This window comes from Bufo bufo, chromosome 1, assembly GCF_905171765.1.
Source record: "Bufo bufo chromosome 1, aBufBuf1.1, whole genome shotgun sequence".
In the NCBI taxonomy this organism is placed as follows: Eukaryota; Metazoa; Chordata; class Amphibia; order Anura; family Bufonidae; genus Bufo; species Bufo bufo.
In genome coordinates, this window is record NC_053389.1 from 233,693,793 (window position 1) to 233,709,988 (window position 16,196).

General features: G+C 48.0%; 1 protein-coding gene across 1 annotated transcript; it reads right to left on the reverse strand.

The window, feature by feature from the left end:
* Positions 1–2,274: 2,274 nt before the first annotated feature.
* ATP6V1E1 (ATPase H+ transporting V1 subunit E1) lies at positions 2,275–14,295 on the reverse strand. The gene is made up of 9 exons (XM_040436813.1): positions 14,134–14,295; positions 7,886–7,951; positions 6,507–6,616; positions 6,361–6,427; positions 5,571–5,660; positions 5,424–5,492; positions 4,732–4,826; positions 3,254–3,341; positions 2,275–2,820 (listed from the first exon to the last, which is right to left on the reverse strand). Exons 1-9 carry the CDS (start codon positions 14,164–14,166, stop codon positions 2,758–2,760), a joined length of 681 nt encoding a protein of 226 aa, XP_040292747.1. The 5' UTR covers positions 14,167–14,295; the 3' UTR covers positions 2,275–2,757.
* Positions 14,296–16,196: the final 1,901 nt, after the last annotated feature.

A 16,196-nucleotide genomic window follows, 5' to 3' on the forward strand; every position in this document is an offset into this window, starting at 1 on the left:
ATGTGGCCAGCTCAAAGTATGTCCATTCTGTGGCATCCGCAAAAATATAGACTATGTCCTATTATTGTCCGCATTACAGACAAGGATAAGACTGTTCTATTATGGGCTGACGTTCCATTAAATGCGGAAAGCACATGGCTGGTATCCGTGTTTTGCAGATCCGCAATTTATGGACTGCAAAAACAGCTACAGCCGTGTGCATTAGCCCTTTTGCAGCCCCCCATAGAAATGAACGGGTCTGCACCCGTTCCCCAAAATTACGGAATGGATGTGGACTCATTTATACGGTGGTCTGAATAAGCACTAAGTCATCAATATCTTTGCACTGCACAACCCCCTGTAACTAGAGACTGGTTTTCAGGCCTTTTATACAACTGTAATTCTGACTTTACACAGTAACCAGCAAATGGCTAGGAACCTAGGACTTATTCACACGAACATATGCTGCCCATTGCCGTCTTGCGGACCGCTTTGCGAATCCGCAATACACGGGCAACGTTCCGTGTGCATTCCGCATCACAGCTGCAAACCCATTCACTTCAATGGGTCCGCAAATCCGGAGATGCAGAACGGAACACTACGGAGTGCTTTCTGGGGTTCCGTGCCTCCGCAAAAAGAATAGAACTTGCTCTATCTTTTTGTGGAAATGAACTGATCCGTTCCGTTTTGGGCCGCTTGTGAGAAAGCAGCCTTACCTGCTAACATCAGTTCAATGATCTTTTCGTTAGCTCAGGGGGAAGTGTTAACAGGGACAAGGCCGTTAATATCACTCTGAATTAGAAGAGCCAACTGGTCACTTTAAGAGAGGGAGGGGATGGGGCTTGGAATCATTGTCTTCTGTTAAGCATTGTTACCTCCAAAGGAGAAAAAAACTTTTAAAAAAAAGCTTCACTGGCAAGGACGTTGCCGCTTGTAGGACTGCACCTAACTCAACCATTTATCAGGTCATCAAGCAGAGAGGTTAATTGCTGTGAAGAAGGGTTCAGGGCACCCTAAAAACTCCTGCAATTGCCAGGCCCATCTCCTAAAAGGGATTCAACTACGGGATCAGCTCACCACCAGGGCAGAGTTTGCTCAGGAATGGCAGCAGGCAGGTGCGAGTGCACAGTGAGGCAAAGGCTTTTGGAGGATAGTCTGGTGTCAAGAAGGGCAGCAAAAACATCAAGGACAGACTGACATTCTGCAGGAAGTACAGGGAGAAGACTGGGGTCTAGTTAGTTATTTTCTCTGATAAAGCCCCTTCAGACTGTTGAGCACTACCAAGAGTCCTGTGTCATGCCAACAGTAAAGCTTCCTCGTCTCACTCACAATTCTTCCTAAGAACACTGCCATGAAACCAGAACTTTTGGCCATAACTGTAGATTTAGGTTTATGACATACAGGTAAATACATAAACACAATATAGATATCAGCATCACGACAGCCTCATTGTGAACCCCCTTAAGGCCAGCCATGCTGTTTCCCTGTCACCCATATATTTAAAGGGATTCTGTCATGACATTTGAGGCCTATAACCTAAACATATGGCCAGGTCCGTACTAATAACCTGAATCCGAAACGGTCCTTATTAAATGTGCCTGTGGCTCTATTAGCACATAAAACAGGTTTTTATAACCTGTCATTCACCTACCTAAGGTGCCCAAGGGGACGTCGCTTCATACAGTGTGCCCGGCTGCAGCCATCTCAGTCTGGTGCCTGGTGCCCAGCGCCGCCCTCCCTTTCTAGAGCTGCCTCCCTCAGCCAGATCCCGCACGTGCGCACTAGGTATAACCTGATGCGCCCGTGCAGACTCCTTGCAGCAGCCTCGTTGAGCGAAGTGCGCATGCGCCGGCCGGCGCACTTCGCTCAAACCTGCCTTGACTGCCCTATTGCAGCCATCCTCTCACAGCCGCACGGGACCTGGCTGAGGGAGGTGGCGCTGAGGTGAGGAAGGCGGCTCTATAGAAAGGGAGGGCGGCGATTTCTAGTGGGAAGGTGGTGCTGGGCACCAGACGGAGATGGCTGCAGCCGGGCACCCTGTATGAAGCGACGTCCCCTTGGACACCTTAGGTAGGTGAATGACAGGTTATAAAAACCTGTTTTATGTGCTAATAGAGCCACAGGCACATTTAATAAGGACCGTTTCGGATTCAGGGTATTAGTACGGACCTGGCCATATGTTTAGGTTATAGGCCTCAAATGTCATGACAGAATCCCTTTAAGCCCATTTATATTTACAAAAAAAAAAAAAAAAAAAAAAAAAAGAAGAGGCTAAGACTTTTTTTTTTTTTCTCCTTTTTTACTGTAATAAATAAAAGACAACTTCACAATGGCTGCCATGGTCATACAGGAGACTCATACCAAACACAGGTCTGGGCTGGGGCGGAATGATGGTGGTAGCAGTGTGCGGCAGTGGGCTGCAGAAATTCTTCCTTTCTGACACAAGAATACACCTGATGCTCCCAGGTCTATCATGTCTATCTATTAGAGACCCTATAAAGATCATTCTGAGTAGAGCAGACCTAAAGATTCTGCTACTGAGCCGTCAGTCTCAGTGGTAGTGAAGAAATAGGCACCGTTACTGTGAAGGCTCATAGACCAGCCCAGCACCCGAAGCCTCCATCCTCACCACTACCCCAGACCCCTCTGCCTTCAACTCCTAAGACACATATCTAGCACATAAAGAAGGGCAACAGATGGGATGACAACACTGGAACGTAAAGTATTCAGAATATTTTCTCTTCTCTGTACAGCAGTATGGCAGTGGCGAGGATGCGCTCAGTCCATGAACTTGCGGTTTGTGTTGGCTCCAAATAAAGCAACTCTAATTTCTGGCATCATCTAAAAGGGAGGAAAAAAAAAAGTGCATGTATAGATCTATAGTGGACAAAAGTAGAATTTACAGTGAATATATATATTTTCTCACACACACACACACACGACAGAACCAATCCCCTATAGAGTGCACAATGAACTCTAGTGTTGTCCACAAGGCGGCAATATTCTAGCAGTTATACCGTTTACACAGTGGGCATTATAGTATTTCTACACCTGTCCACAGGGATTGGAACAGAATAGGGGTACAGCCACATTGTGAAAATACTGCATATTTGTTGTGGATTTTGCTGCAGATTTGCCATGGATTTTATCCTATGCATTGCAAATGGTGAAATCCACAGCAGAAATTGACAGGTAGCGGATTTAAAATCTGCACCGCAGGTTACTTTCTGCATTTTTTTATGCAGTGTGCGGATGAGATGATACCAGGCCTCACCTGCTGAGCCATCAGGTCCAATCGGCTCTCCAGAGTATTCGCTACTTTGATCTTTCCATCTCCATTATAGACTTCGATCCCTCCAGAGCTATGGGAAACAGATTCAACCATTTCTATGGTTAGTACCCAGGACCATTGTAAAGCCTGTATTAGACAGGCATGTCAGCAAGCGATTGCCGGGAGTGAATGCTTCCCTCCAGACAATCGCTTGCTAGCTAGCGGAGGAGGGCGCTGTTATTACATGCAGCGATTTCCTCCGCAGCATGGGGAGGAGCAGTCGCTGTCATCGCTCGTCCCCATACTGGCGGCAGATCGCTATTAGACAGCACAATCTGCCTCCTGCAATAAATAAATCTGAATTTCCCAATGAATAAGCGTTCATCAGGCAATCAGTGGCAGTATTACACTGCAAGATGCAAACACTGGTTAGCGATTATCAGTCAGTGTAATACAGCCTTAAGAGGGATTCTGTCACCAGGTTTCACCCCTGTCAACTAAACATATGCTGATGTTCAGGGCCTCATCAGGATTCCTAATGTGGGCTTCTAAATGTCATCTGTGGGCTTATTTAGCTAAAAAACTGCTTTTACTAACCTGTCAGTCAAACAAATAAGGTGCCCAAGGGGATGTTAATGGGTGCAAGATGCCCGCCGCACCCACCGCCGTTCATGCCCAGCGCCGCCTTTCCGGACTTCTGCGCTGCCTCCTAATCCTCTGTGCAGCCTCTCGCTCTCCCTCCCTCCCCCCTCCTTCTGCTGTAAGATCTCGCGCATACAGGGGTTGAGCGAAGAGCCGGCGCACGCGCACTTCGCTGTAAGAAGCCAAATGGAGAAGTCCGTACGGGCAGAGCCCTGTGCGCAAGCGTGAGATTTTACAGCAGAAGGAGGGGGGAGGGAGGGAGAGCGAGAGGCGGCACAGAGGATTAGGAGGCGGCGCAGAAGTCCGTAAAAGCGGCGCTGGGCACGGCGGGCACCTTGCACCCATTAACATCCCCTTGGGCACCTTATTTGTTTGACTGGCAGGTTAGTAAAAGCTGTTTTTGAGCTAAATAAGCCCACAGATGACATTTATAAGCCCACATTAGGAATCATGAAGACGCCCTGAACATCAGCATATGTTTAGCTGACAGGGGTCAAACCTGGTGACAGAATCCCTTTAAGGCCTTGCTCACACAATACTTTTTGATGCTGATTCAGAGTCGGAATGTCAGAATCACCAGGAAAAACTGCTTAAAATTTGTCTCTCATTGTTTAATAGAAGGCATTAACCAGCGTTTGTTTTTTCAATGAGCCGGGAACAAAAAATAAATAAATCCTTGTCGGAAAGACTGAGGCCACGGGAGGTAGCCACACTAATAATCCTGCGTACAGAACGCGTGGCAGAAGCCCTTTCGCTTTCCACTGCAAGTTCCCATTGGATTTTTCCGACAAGTATTTTGCCTGCGTGAATATATGGTACTCTGCAAAGTGGTTACTTACATCTCTGGGACGAGGTGGTTATCCTGGTCAACTATCACCTGTATCTCTCGCTTTGTGGCGGCCTTGTATATGGGGATACACTTCTGTACAGAAGCCTGGAATAAAGAGGGCAGAAATTAAAAGGGGCTTTCCGAGAGGTCATCCTCAGAATAGGTCATCAGTATCTTATTGGTGTGGGTCCGACACCCGAGACCACCACCGATCAGCAGTTTGAGAGAAGGCACCGGCGCTCCGGCGAGTTCTGCGGCCTTCTCCCTGCATACCAAGAACAGAGCTGTACATTGTATTACCTTCACGATAAACCACCCCTTATGTCTAACTTTACACCAACTTAGGTAACTTTGTGGAATTTTCGGTGCAATTTTCGGTGCAATTTTTTGGCGCCCATTACCACATTAAGCCACACCCCTTATATACGGTTGCACTTCCTTCATAGGTCTAAAACTGACGGTGCCATACAGCATAACTACACCAAATTTTGACACATTTTACAACCAGCTCTAGACACAACCATAATAGTAAGTCTTCCCTAATAAATCTGTAGTCAGCTCCCCCTAGTGGTGGCTGCAGGCAGCTAGAATGCTTTAACTACCTCTATCCAGGAGATTTGGAGCTATGTAACGGAGAATCCCTTTACAGATATATTGTATAATATAGTTATGCAGAATGATTTTTTTTATCCTCTGACTTACCTTGACGAGGGGCAGGTCCTGCTTACGACACCGGATCACCACTTTAGATTCCAGTAGCTGGTAGAGACCCTGCAGGGAGGAGAGAAGATGGCGGTTATAAGAAAGAAGGCATGAATGTGGTTCTGATTTATTCTGACTGATCTCTACCTGCAGGATGAGACCGTCCAGAAGAGCTTGGTACCGTGCTGATTCCTTCACCACCCGCGCCAACCTCTGCTTAGCCTCATTCAGTAAATCCTAGTAGGAAGAAAAATAGGGATTTTGCATTTCATACCTCGCTGAACCACCCACTGCTGCACCACTTACCTGGTACACGCTGGTCTCCACTTCCTCGGCTCAGCTCAATGAGCAGGAAACGTCAGAAGATGCCTGCACCTTGAGCTGGGACCAGAGTGTGGAGACCTGGCTTTCACTTTCATTTGGGTTTCTTGAATTGCTACTTCTTTCCCTGCATTTGGCTACCCTTTAAGGCTCCATTCACACGTCCGCAAAAATTGCAGACCCATTTATTTCTATGGGGCAGCACATTGTGCTGCCCGGACAAGGAATTGCGGACCCCCACTTCCGTTCCGCAAAAAAATAGAACATGTCCTATTCTTGTCCGCAATTGCATATTCTATTAGTGTCGGCAATGTGCGGAACGCACAGTGCCGCTGTCCGTGTTTTGCAGATCCGTGGATCCGCAAAACACATTGCGCACGTGTGAATGGAGCCTAATAGTCATATGCTCTGCAATCCCTGTGCTGCGATAGGATAATATTAGTGAAAGGCGAGTCCTGTAGTGAATATATGGATTTTAATGGAGCCACACCCTCCGTAAGGCCAAGGTGTCCACCGTGAGAAGAAACCAGTCTATCGGATCCCCAGGAATCCTAGCAGTAGCTGCAGCTGATCTTTTCTAGCAACTGTTGTAGTAAAAGTAGGGTCTGATACTCACTGAGATGAGGTCGTCTCGAGCCTTCAGGACCTTCAGTCTGGCCTGGTTCATCAGGTTAGACATCTGACTGTAGGGGCAGAAGTGAGCACAAGTCAGAGGACGCTAATCACACAGGTACACACATGCTCCTGTAGTCAGCAGCTTACATCTTCTTCTGCTGCTCAATCTGCTTCTCCTTCTTCTCATAATACTCCATGATCTTCAGCCTCTGAGTCTGCACTAGACGACCCTTCTCAATGTTAAATTCCTCCTCCGCCTGACAGAAGAATGAAAACACAAGAGCGACTGTTATTTTCCCCAAACTGGAAAAGAGGGGAGCAGGTGAAATTCAATTGAATAGGAACCCTGATAAAATAGATTACCTCTCATGCATACAATAGACCTGCAGACATCAGATAATAACCAGATACGGTTTATAAACATGAATTCTAGGAGTTCCCCTTTAAGAGAAATGAAAAGTAAGACAACCCTTCAGTGGGTCACTGCACACTGTACTAGAGTTCACCCGAGGGGGTTAATTGCCGGGGATCGCAGCTCATGTCATAGAGGGCAGGTGCCGGGTATGTGATACCGCTGCCGACACTTAAATTAATGTGTTAATTATAATCATTGGTGGCACAGTGGACACAGGCCCCCCCCCCCCTTCATTGTTATATTGATTGGTGGCAGTGGCCACAGGGTTCCTCCCTTCCCTCCTCCTCATTGGTGGCAGTGGCAGTTGTGATCGGAGTCCCAGCAGTGTAATCCTGGGGCTCTGATCAGTTACCATGGCAGCCAGGACGCTACTGAAGCCCTGGCTGCCATGGTAATTTCCCTGCTGCTGTCTGTACTATGCACAGGGCAGCAGGGAGAGTGTGAAGTCCTGTTTACCCTAATAGAGCTCCATCAGGGTGATTAGGAAAAGGGACGAAAAGATCCCAGGTTCTAGCCCCTAATGGGGGAAATAGTAAGTTAAAAAAAAAAAAAAAAAAAATCATAAGTTTAAATCGCCCCCTTTCCCAATTTTACATATAAAATATATAAACAATAAAAAATAAACACATATTCCATATCGCCATGCCCGAAAAAGTGCAAATTAGTAAGACATATCTCCTATGTCAGGGCTGGCCAACCTGTGGCTCTCCAGCTGTTGTAAAACTACAACTCCCACCATGCCCTGCTGTAGGTTGATAGCTGTAGGCAGACTGGACATGCTGGGAGTTGTAGTTTTGCAACAGCTGGAGAGCCGCAGGTTGGCCATCCCTGTCCTATGTGGTGAACTTCATAACAGGAAAAAAAAAAAAAAAGCACGATTCGCCATTTTTTGTCACCGGGTCCCCCCAAAAAATAGGATAGGACTGTTCTATTATGGGGCGGACGTTCCATAAAATGCGGAATGCACGCGGCTTTTTTGGAGTTTTATTTTTTTTGCGTGGTATCAAATGGTATCGAGTATCTCAATACTTTTTTATTGTATCGAAATCAAATCAAAATTTTGGTATCGTGACAACCCTAGACTGTACCAGCATCATTCTGTTCCATTTACCTTGGCGTCAATCTCCTCTGCTTTCTCATTGGCTTCTTGTTCGATGAAAGCCATCATGTGCTTGATCTACGAGACAGGAAGGGAATTTTTAACAGGGTTTTCCAAGTGTTCTATACTTATGACCTATGCACAGGATCGGTCATCAATATGTGATCGGTGGGGGTCCAGCTCAATAGTCTGAAGAGGCCACGGTGCTCCGTTCAATGCTGTGGCCTCCTCGCCGCTCACCAAGCACAGTGCTGTCCATTGGATAGTGGCTGTACTTGGTATTGCAGCTCAGCCATATTCACGTGAATAGGACCGAGCTGCACTTAGGCCACGTGACTGAAGAACATGACATCATTAGCCTAGAGAGAGGGATGGAGCACTCACTGGAGCATCTTCAAACAGCTGATCACTGGGGGTGCAAGAGGTTTGACCCTGACCAATCAGAAACTGATATCCTGGGGATAGGATATCAATATACGAGTCCCAGAAAACCCATTTAAAGTAGCACCCCCACTAAAATGTATTATTCTCTGACCTGTTAGAAAGGAATATGATGTAATCTGTAGTGAAGTTAATATTAGGCTACTTTCACATCTGCACTTTCCCTTTCTGCTATTGAGATCCGCCATAGGATCTCAATAGTGGGGGGAAAACGCTTCAATTTTGTCCCCATTCATTGTCAATAAATGGGGACACTGAACGAAACAGAATGCATTCCGTTCCATTTGGTTGCGTCCCCATCGTTGCAAGCAGCGGTTTTCTGTCCATGATGTGTTGTGAAGCAAGACGGATCCGTCCTAACACACAATGTAAGTCAATGGAGTGCATGACGGATCCGTCTTGGCTATTTTAAAGATAATACAACCGGATCCGTTTATAACGGACGCAGACGGTTGTATTATCAGAACGTCAGTGGTTTTGCTGATCCATGACGGATCCAGCAAAAAACGCTGGTGTGAAAGTAGCCTTACCTGTGTCTGCATTTACAAGTTATCCCCTCTCTTCTGTTCCTCAGCTGTGTGATGTGGCCAACACTCTGCCTCTCCAAATAACACAGCATCTTATGTGTGGACAGGAAGTCAGTTTCTCTATGTAGTCCTATAGTATCCTCAATGTCAGTCTCATAGGAATAAATAAAGAAGTAACCGACTTCCTGTCCTTTATGACACAGCTGAGGATCAGAAGGGAGGTTATAACGCACAAATACAGTCATTGATAAGATTATCTTCATATTACATCATGCACCTTTCTAACAGGTCAGAGAATAAACATTGTGATGGAAGTGCTACATTAAAAGGGCATCTGCCAGCAGATTTGTACCCATCACACTCTGACCTGTTACATGAGCGCTTGGCCGCTGAAGGCATCTGCGTCGATCCCATGTTCATATGTGGCCGCATTGCTGAGAAAAATGATATTTTAACATATGCAAATGAGCCTCTAGGAGCAACAGGGGTGTTTCCTTTACTCCTAAAGGCTTTGCTCTCTCTGCTACTGCCCCCCCCCCCCCATTGCTCCTAGAAGCTCATTTGCATATGTTAAAATATAATTTTTATCAGCAATGTGGACACATATGAACACGGGGCCAACTCAGATCCCGTCAGCTGCCAAGCGCACATGTAACAGGTCAGCCAGTGTCACAGGTACAAATCTGCTGACCGATGCCCTTTAAAGTAGGTTTTGCAGGAATCTTTGTTACCTTAATTTGTAAGTGGATCCAATACAATTAGACAACCAATAATAATTGGATATGTGACACTAAATCAATAAACACCAAAATCAAGACACATATAATATAATGACATATTTTATTGCACAAATTTTACAATACACAAAGCAAATATACAAAAATTAGCAGCAATGTTAGAGGTGTTATTACACTAGATGTTCCCCCTGAACCCACAAGGTCAGAAATGACACAACAGGGACATATATCGTCACAAATGTCTCATCTGAGACTTTGGTGGTATATTCTAGCACTATGTCAGATAGGTGCAGGACCAGCATCCATCTCCAGAATGAGCCCCCAAAAGTGAAAGAGTGCACCACTCAGAACTGGTGTGCTCCCCACGGAGTTCTGAAAAGAGTGCTCGGCTATTCTCAGAAGTTCCATAGAGATGAATGGTGAGCACACTGTGCAAGCGCAGCCACTGCTGCATTCCCTTCTATGCCAGCGCTTGGCAATCCCATAGAAATGAATGGCAGGTGGCCACGCATGCATGGCTGCTCTCCGCTCACTTCTGGGTTTCCCGTTCTGGAGATGGGTGGCGTCTTCTAGCCACAGCCTCCAATGTCTCAGATGAGACAGCACACTGAAGTCTAACACTTCTGTCTTGAGATGTTACTACACCACCTCCTTATTGGCGTCAGATTGCCACAATTTTTTGCAACTTTTTAAAAAGGTCCCATTTGATAGATCTAGCTGAAATCAGCTCGACAGGCTAATCACAACCACTTACTAAAACTGATATTCTGTAAAATAGTGCAAAATCTATGAGGACTTCTAGGTTTCTCCTGCCTTTAGGAGATATTCCAGACTGGTGGTCTGCTTTCTGCACCCCCACCGATCAGCTGTGGTGCTAGTGTGAGCGGCATTGTAGTTACAGCTTCCTCTCCCATTCACTTGAATGGGACAAACAGCTGTCATTACCCTGCCTCTCCACTAGACGGCGAGCGGGTAATCACTGAAGAGGACACGGCTCTCACCACCGCCACAGGCCCATCAAAAAGGGGTGTTCCCATATGGCTAATATATACCATGAATGTCTGATGGGTTCGGATCCCAGGTGGGAATACCCCTTTAATCCGCTCTCAGGTAAGGAATTCCTCTAAAGAGAGAAAGCGACAGATTTCCAGGCAGATAAAGCGACAGTTCTTCCTGAAACAACTGTCATGTGTGGAATTACTTTATAAGCCGTTTCCTAGGACTGCTGTCCTACCATCACAGTCTCTATCACTGGGTGCAGTCAGGGCAGCAAGAAGAAAAACACGTCCCCCAAAGAAGTGACTGATAATACACAGGGGAATTGTTATACATGCAAGTCCCTCAAAGTTTCTTTGTAGCTCAACGTAGGGACCTTCAAGTAGTGGCACAGTGCTGAGAAATGTATCACTTCCCCGTACCTCATAGCGAAGGGGTTGGAGGTAGGGGGGATGGTATATACATGGGACTGTACATTGAGAGGGGGCCGAATAAAGAGGAGAGAAGGTATTTACATGGGACTGTCTGTTGGAGAGATGGTATTTACATGGGACTGTCTGTTGGAGGGGGTTCAAATGGGACTGTCTGTTGGAGGGGACTGAACTGAGAGGAGGGGGGGTTATTTACATGGGACTGTCTGTTGGAGGGGGCTGAACAGAGAGAAGAGATGGTATTTAGACTAGTAATTGTTCCCCTACATAAATATCCACCTCTTCGTGCATGTTCACACCCCCGCTTATTTATTTCTGTTGTTGTTCTGTTAGATGGAAGCGCCGGATCAGGCACATGATTGACCTGAACAGACTCCACTGACTAAGGGCCCATTCACACGTCCATAGGTGTTTTTGCGGATCCGCAAAACACAGACACCGGAAGTGTGCAGACCGCACATCACCCGCACTATAATATAAAATGCCTTTTCTTGTCCGCAATTGCGGACAAGAATAGGACATGTTCTATATATTTTTTTTCAGGAACGGAATTGGGGACCCGCGGATGCGGACAGCACGTAGTGTGCTGTCCGCATTTGTTCCGGCCCCATTGAAAATGAATGGGTCTGCACCCGTTCCGCAAAATGCAGACGGACTTAACTTGCAGACGTGTGAGTGGACCCTAATGGGATCCGTTCAGTTTCCAGACAAGTCCTGCATGCAAGGCTTCTTTTTTTTTCCCCAGTCTTTTTGACAGAATCCGGGACAGAGGCCCCGAACTGAGCCTCCAGCACAGATGTGAACAAGTCCTTAACATTATGTAGGCCGACGTATTATATATTTGAATTACTGCAACTGTCGTACTCCTCTTTGGCTGAAAATAGTCCTAAAAAAATGGTAAGAGGAGAATTATTAAATCGATCTGTGACTGGACGACAGATACTTAGGAAATAGATTCATTGTGTACTTTCAAACACTGCAGAATCGATGTCTAGCACTGCTCATCCTGAGCTGCCTGGTTCATAAACACAATGACTAGAGTACAGTTAAGACTGACACAGTCTGAGATTGGGATACACAATAGAGATGTACAAGCCGCCCTGGCTCTGTGGGAAGCTCGGTGACAACCTTTACGCTGCGGGTGCTTGTAGCGGGTGCCCTGTGGTCACTGAGCTGTCCTGCTCTGGAGGTGATGATATGTACACAGGACACGGCGCAGTTCTGTGTACATCAGGTACAAGCCGCGTTTTCATCTAAACAAACTGTCAGCCTAATCCTGCAGGAACTGCCCCCAGCCCAGCACTGGCCGCCAACAGCCCACACCAGAGGCAGCAATGTCATCGTTTACAGTCAACAACCCCTCCCCAGTAAATACAAGTCCTTGAGTTGTCCTAGGACCTTTCTTAGCTCCGTGTCTAGGAAAGCTGGGTGACACTGCAGCCATTATGGCAGATCTGTCCATTAGCACTACCTATTGAAAGCCCAGCTGCAAGAAATAAGGTGACAACATATTAGCAGTCACCCAGCTTTCCCAGGAATAGATGGAGCTAAGAAAGAGCTGAATGGAGTGTTTGACCCGAACGACTCCTGGATTTCCACACACCATTGGGCAGAGGGTGATGGGAATAGTAGTTCCTGTATTTGTGGCTGCGCAGCATGTGACTGGAGACATCAGGTGACACCAGATACAATGAAGTCTTAGAGGAGAAGCTCATTCATCGTGGGGAGGGGGGGGGGGGGGGGTGAGCATTAGGCCTCAGCTACACTGACTTTGCATAGAACTATAGGTGCATTCCAAAGGCATACATTCAGGTACATGCAATCTTGTGGGCTGCAGTGGTCCTTCAACAGTTAAAATCTATCAGTCGCGCTACAAAAAGTGGCAGCGTGGCCCAGGCCTTATTATGGGGGACAAGGGCGCTCAGCATGACAAGGGGGCAAAACAACACCCCAGATGGAGGCACAGGGGCCCCTCCACACCAGGGGATACAGACCCCTTACATCACACACAGGGGCCACGTATCAATCTACACCAAGGGGTACATCACCCACAGAGCCTAGTACTGGGGCCCCATCTACACCAGGGGGTACATCACCCACAGAGCTTAGTACTGGGGCCCCCCTACCCATCTACACCAAGGGGTACATCACCCACAGAGCCTAGTTCTGGGGCCCCATCTACACCAGGGGGTACATCACCCACAGGGGCCCCCTACCCATCTACACCAAGGGGTACATCACCCACAGAGCCTAGTACTGGGGCCCCATCTACACCAGGGGGTAGATCACCCACAGGGGCCCCCTACCCATCTACACCAAGGGGTACATCACCCACAGAGCCTAGTTCTGGGGCCCTATACCCATCTACACCAGGGGGTACATCACCCACAGAGCTTAGTACTGGGGTCCCCTACCCATCTACACCAAGGGGTACATCACCCACAGAGCCTAGTACTGGGGCCCCATCTACACCAGGGGGTACATCACCCACAGAGCTTAGTACTGGGGCCCCCTACCCATCTACACCAAGGGGTACATCACCCACAGAGCCTAGTTCTGGGGCCCCATCTACACCAGGGGGTACATCACCCACAGAGCTTAGTACTGGGGCCCCCTACCCATCTACACCAAGGGGTACATCACCCACAGAGCCTAGTTCTGGGGCCCCCATCTACACCAGGGGGTACATCACCCACAGAGCTTAGTACTGGGGTCCCCTACCCATCTACACCAAGGGGTACATCACCCACAGAGCCTAGTACTGGGGCCCCATCTACACCAGGGGGTACATCACCCACAGGGGCCCCCTACCCATCTACACCAAGGGGTACATCACCCACAGAGCCTAGTACTGGGGCCCCATCTACACCAGGGGGTAGATCACCCACAGGGGCCCCCTACCCATCTACACCAAGGGGTACATCACCCACAGAGCCTAGTTCTGGGGCCCTATACCCATCTACACCAGAGGTCATCTCACCCACAGAGGCCAGTACTGGGGCCCCCTACCCATCTACACCAAGGGGTACATCACACACAGAGCCCAGTACTGGGGCCCCCAATCCCTTTCCTCTATAAACTAGAGCCAGTGGAGCCCCGGCTGCGGCCACCACTCCTCCCGCGCTCACCTGCTTCTGGACGTCGGCATCGCTCAGGGCCATGGTGCCGGTGTTCTAGGAGCCGGGATGAGAAGGATGACACCACAGAGGACGGAGAGAAGAGGCGGCGACAAAATGACAGCGAGCACCGGCTGCTTCCTCTTATACGACAGTCACCTGACAACTGCAGCGCTCCGCCCACTTCCGGGTCAGGTGACTGTTTCTAGGGAGATTAATTACGCCCTAAATAATGAAGAACACGCCCCTTCTGTGCACGTAGTCCATAGATAGCATCCGATATACATCAGTCACCCAGTCCTTCTACAAGGAGCCCCATATACATCAGTCACCCAGTCCTTATACAAGGAGCCCTAATACATCAGTCACCCAGTCCTTATACAAGGAGCCCTAATACATCAGTCACCCAGTCCTTATACAAGGAGCCCATATACATCAGTCACCCAGTCCTTCTACAAGGAGCCCATATACATCAGTCACCCAGTCCTTCTACAAGGAGCCCATATACATCAGTCACCCAGTCCTTTTACAAGGAGCCCATACACATCAGTCACCCAGTCCTTCTACAAGGAGCCCATATACATCGGTCACCCAGTCCTTCTACAAGGAGCCCCATATACATCGGTCACCCAGTCCTTCTACAAGGAGCCCCATATACATCAGTCACCCAGTCCTTCTACAAGGAGCCCATATACATCAGTCACCCAGTCCTTCTACAAGGAGCCCCATATACATCAGTCACCCAGTCCTTATACAAGGAGCCCTAATACATCAGTCACCCAGTCCTTATACAAGGAGCCCATACACATCAGTCACCCAGTCCTTCTACAAGGAGCCCATACACATCAGTCACCCAGTCCTTATACAAGGAGCCCCATATACATCAGTCACCCAGTTCTTATACAAGGAGCCCCATATACATCAGTCACCCAGTCCTTCTACAAGGAGCCCCATATACATCAGTCACCCAGTCCTTATACAAGGAGCCTCATATACATCAGTCACCCAGTCCTTCTACAAGGAGCCCATATACATCAGTCACCCAGTCCTTCTACAAGGAGCCCATATACATCAGTCACCCAGTCCTTCTACAAGGAGCCCCATATACATCAGTCACCCAGTCCTTCTACAAGGAGCCCATACACATCAGTCACCCAGTCCTTATACAAGGAGCCCTAATACATCAGTCACCCAGTCCTTCTACAAGGAGCCCCATATACATCAGTCACCCAGTCCTTCTACAAGGAGCCCATACACATCAGTCACCCAGTCCTTCTACAAGGAGCCCATACACATCAGTCACCCAGTCCTTCTACAAGGAGCCCATATACATCAGTCACCCAGTCCTTCTACAAGGAGCCCCATATACATCGGTCACCCAGTCCTTCTACAAGGAGCCCCATATACATCGGTCACCCAGTCCTTCTACAAGGAGCCCCATATACATCAGTCACCCAGTCCTTCTACAAGGAGCCCCATATACATCAGTCACCCAGTCCTTATACAAGGAGCCCTAATACATCAGTCACCCAGTCCTTATACAAGGAGCCCTAATACATCAGTCACCCAGTCCTTATACAAGGAGCCCATACACATCAGTCACCCAGTCCTTCTACAAGGAGCCCATACACATCAGTCACCCAGTCCTTCTACAAGGAGCCCATATACATCAGTCACCCAGTCCTTCTACAAGGAGCCCCATATACATCGGTCACCCAGTCCTTCTACAAGGAGCCCCATATACATCGGTCACCCAGTCCTTCTACAAGGAGCCCCATATACATCAGTCACCCAGTCCTTCTACAAGGAGCCCCATATACATCAGTCACCCAGTCCTTCTACAAGGAGCCCCATATACATCAGTCACCCAGTCCTTCTACAAGGAGCCCATACACATCAGTCACCCAGTCCTTATACAAGGAGCCTCATATACATCAGTCACCCAGTCCTTCTACAAGGAGCCCATATACATCAGTCACCCAGTCCTTCTACAAGGAGCCCATATACATCATTCACCCAGTCCTTATACAAGGAGCCCCATATACATCAGTCACCCAGTCCTTCTACAAGGAGCC

What these genes read in the sequence shown, in the direction of transcription:
- ATP6V1E1 (XM_040436813.1), bottom strand. Translation starts at nt 14,166, where the DNA reads ATGGCCCTGAGCGATGCCGACGTCCAGAAGCAG. An exon ending in CAGAGGAGATTGACGCCAAG is followed by an intron (nt 6,617 to 7,885) that starts GTAAATGGAACA and finishes TTCTTCTGTCAG; the next exon opens with GCGGAGGAGGAATTTAACAT. An exon ending in ATTGAGCAGCAGAAGAAGAT is followed by an intron (nt 6,428 to 6,506) that starts GTAAGCTGCTGA and finishes CTGCCCCTACAG; the next exon opens with TCAGATGTCTAACCTGATGA.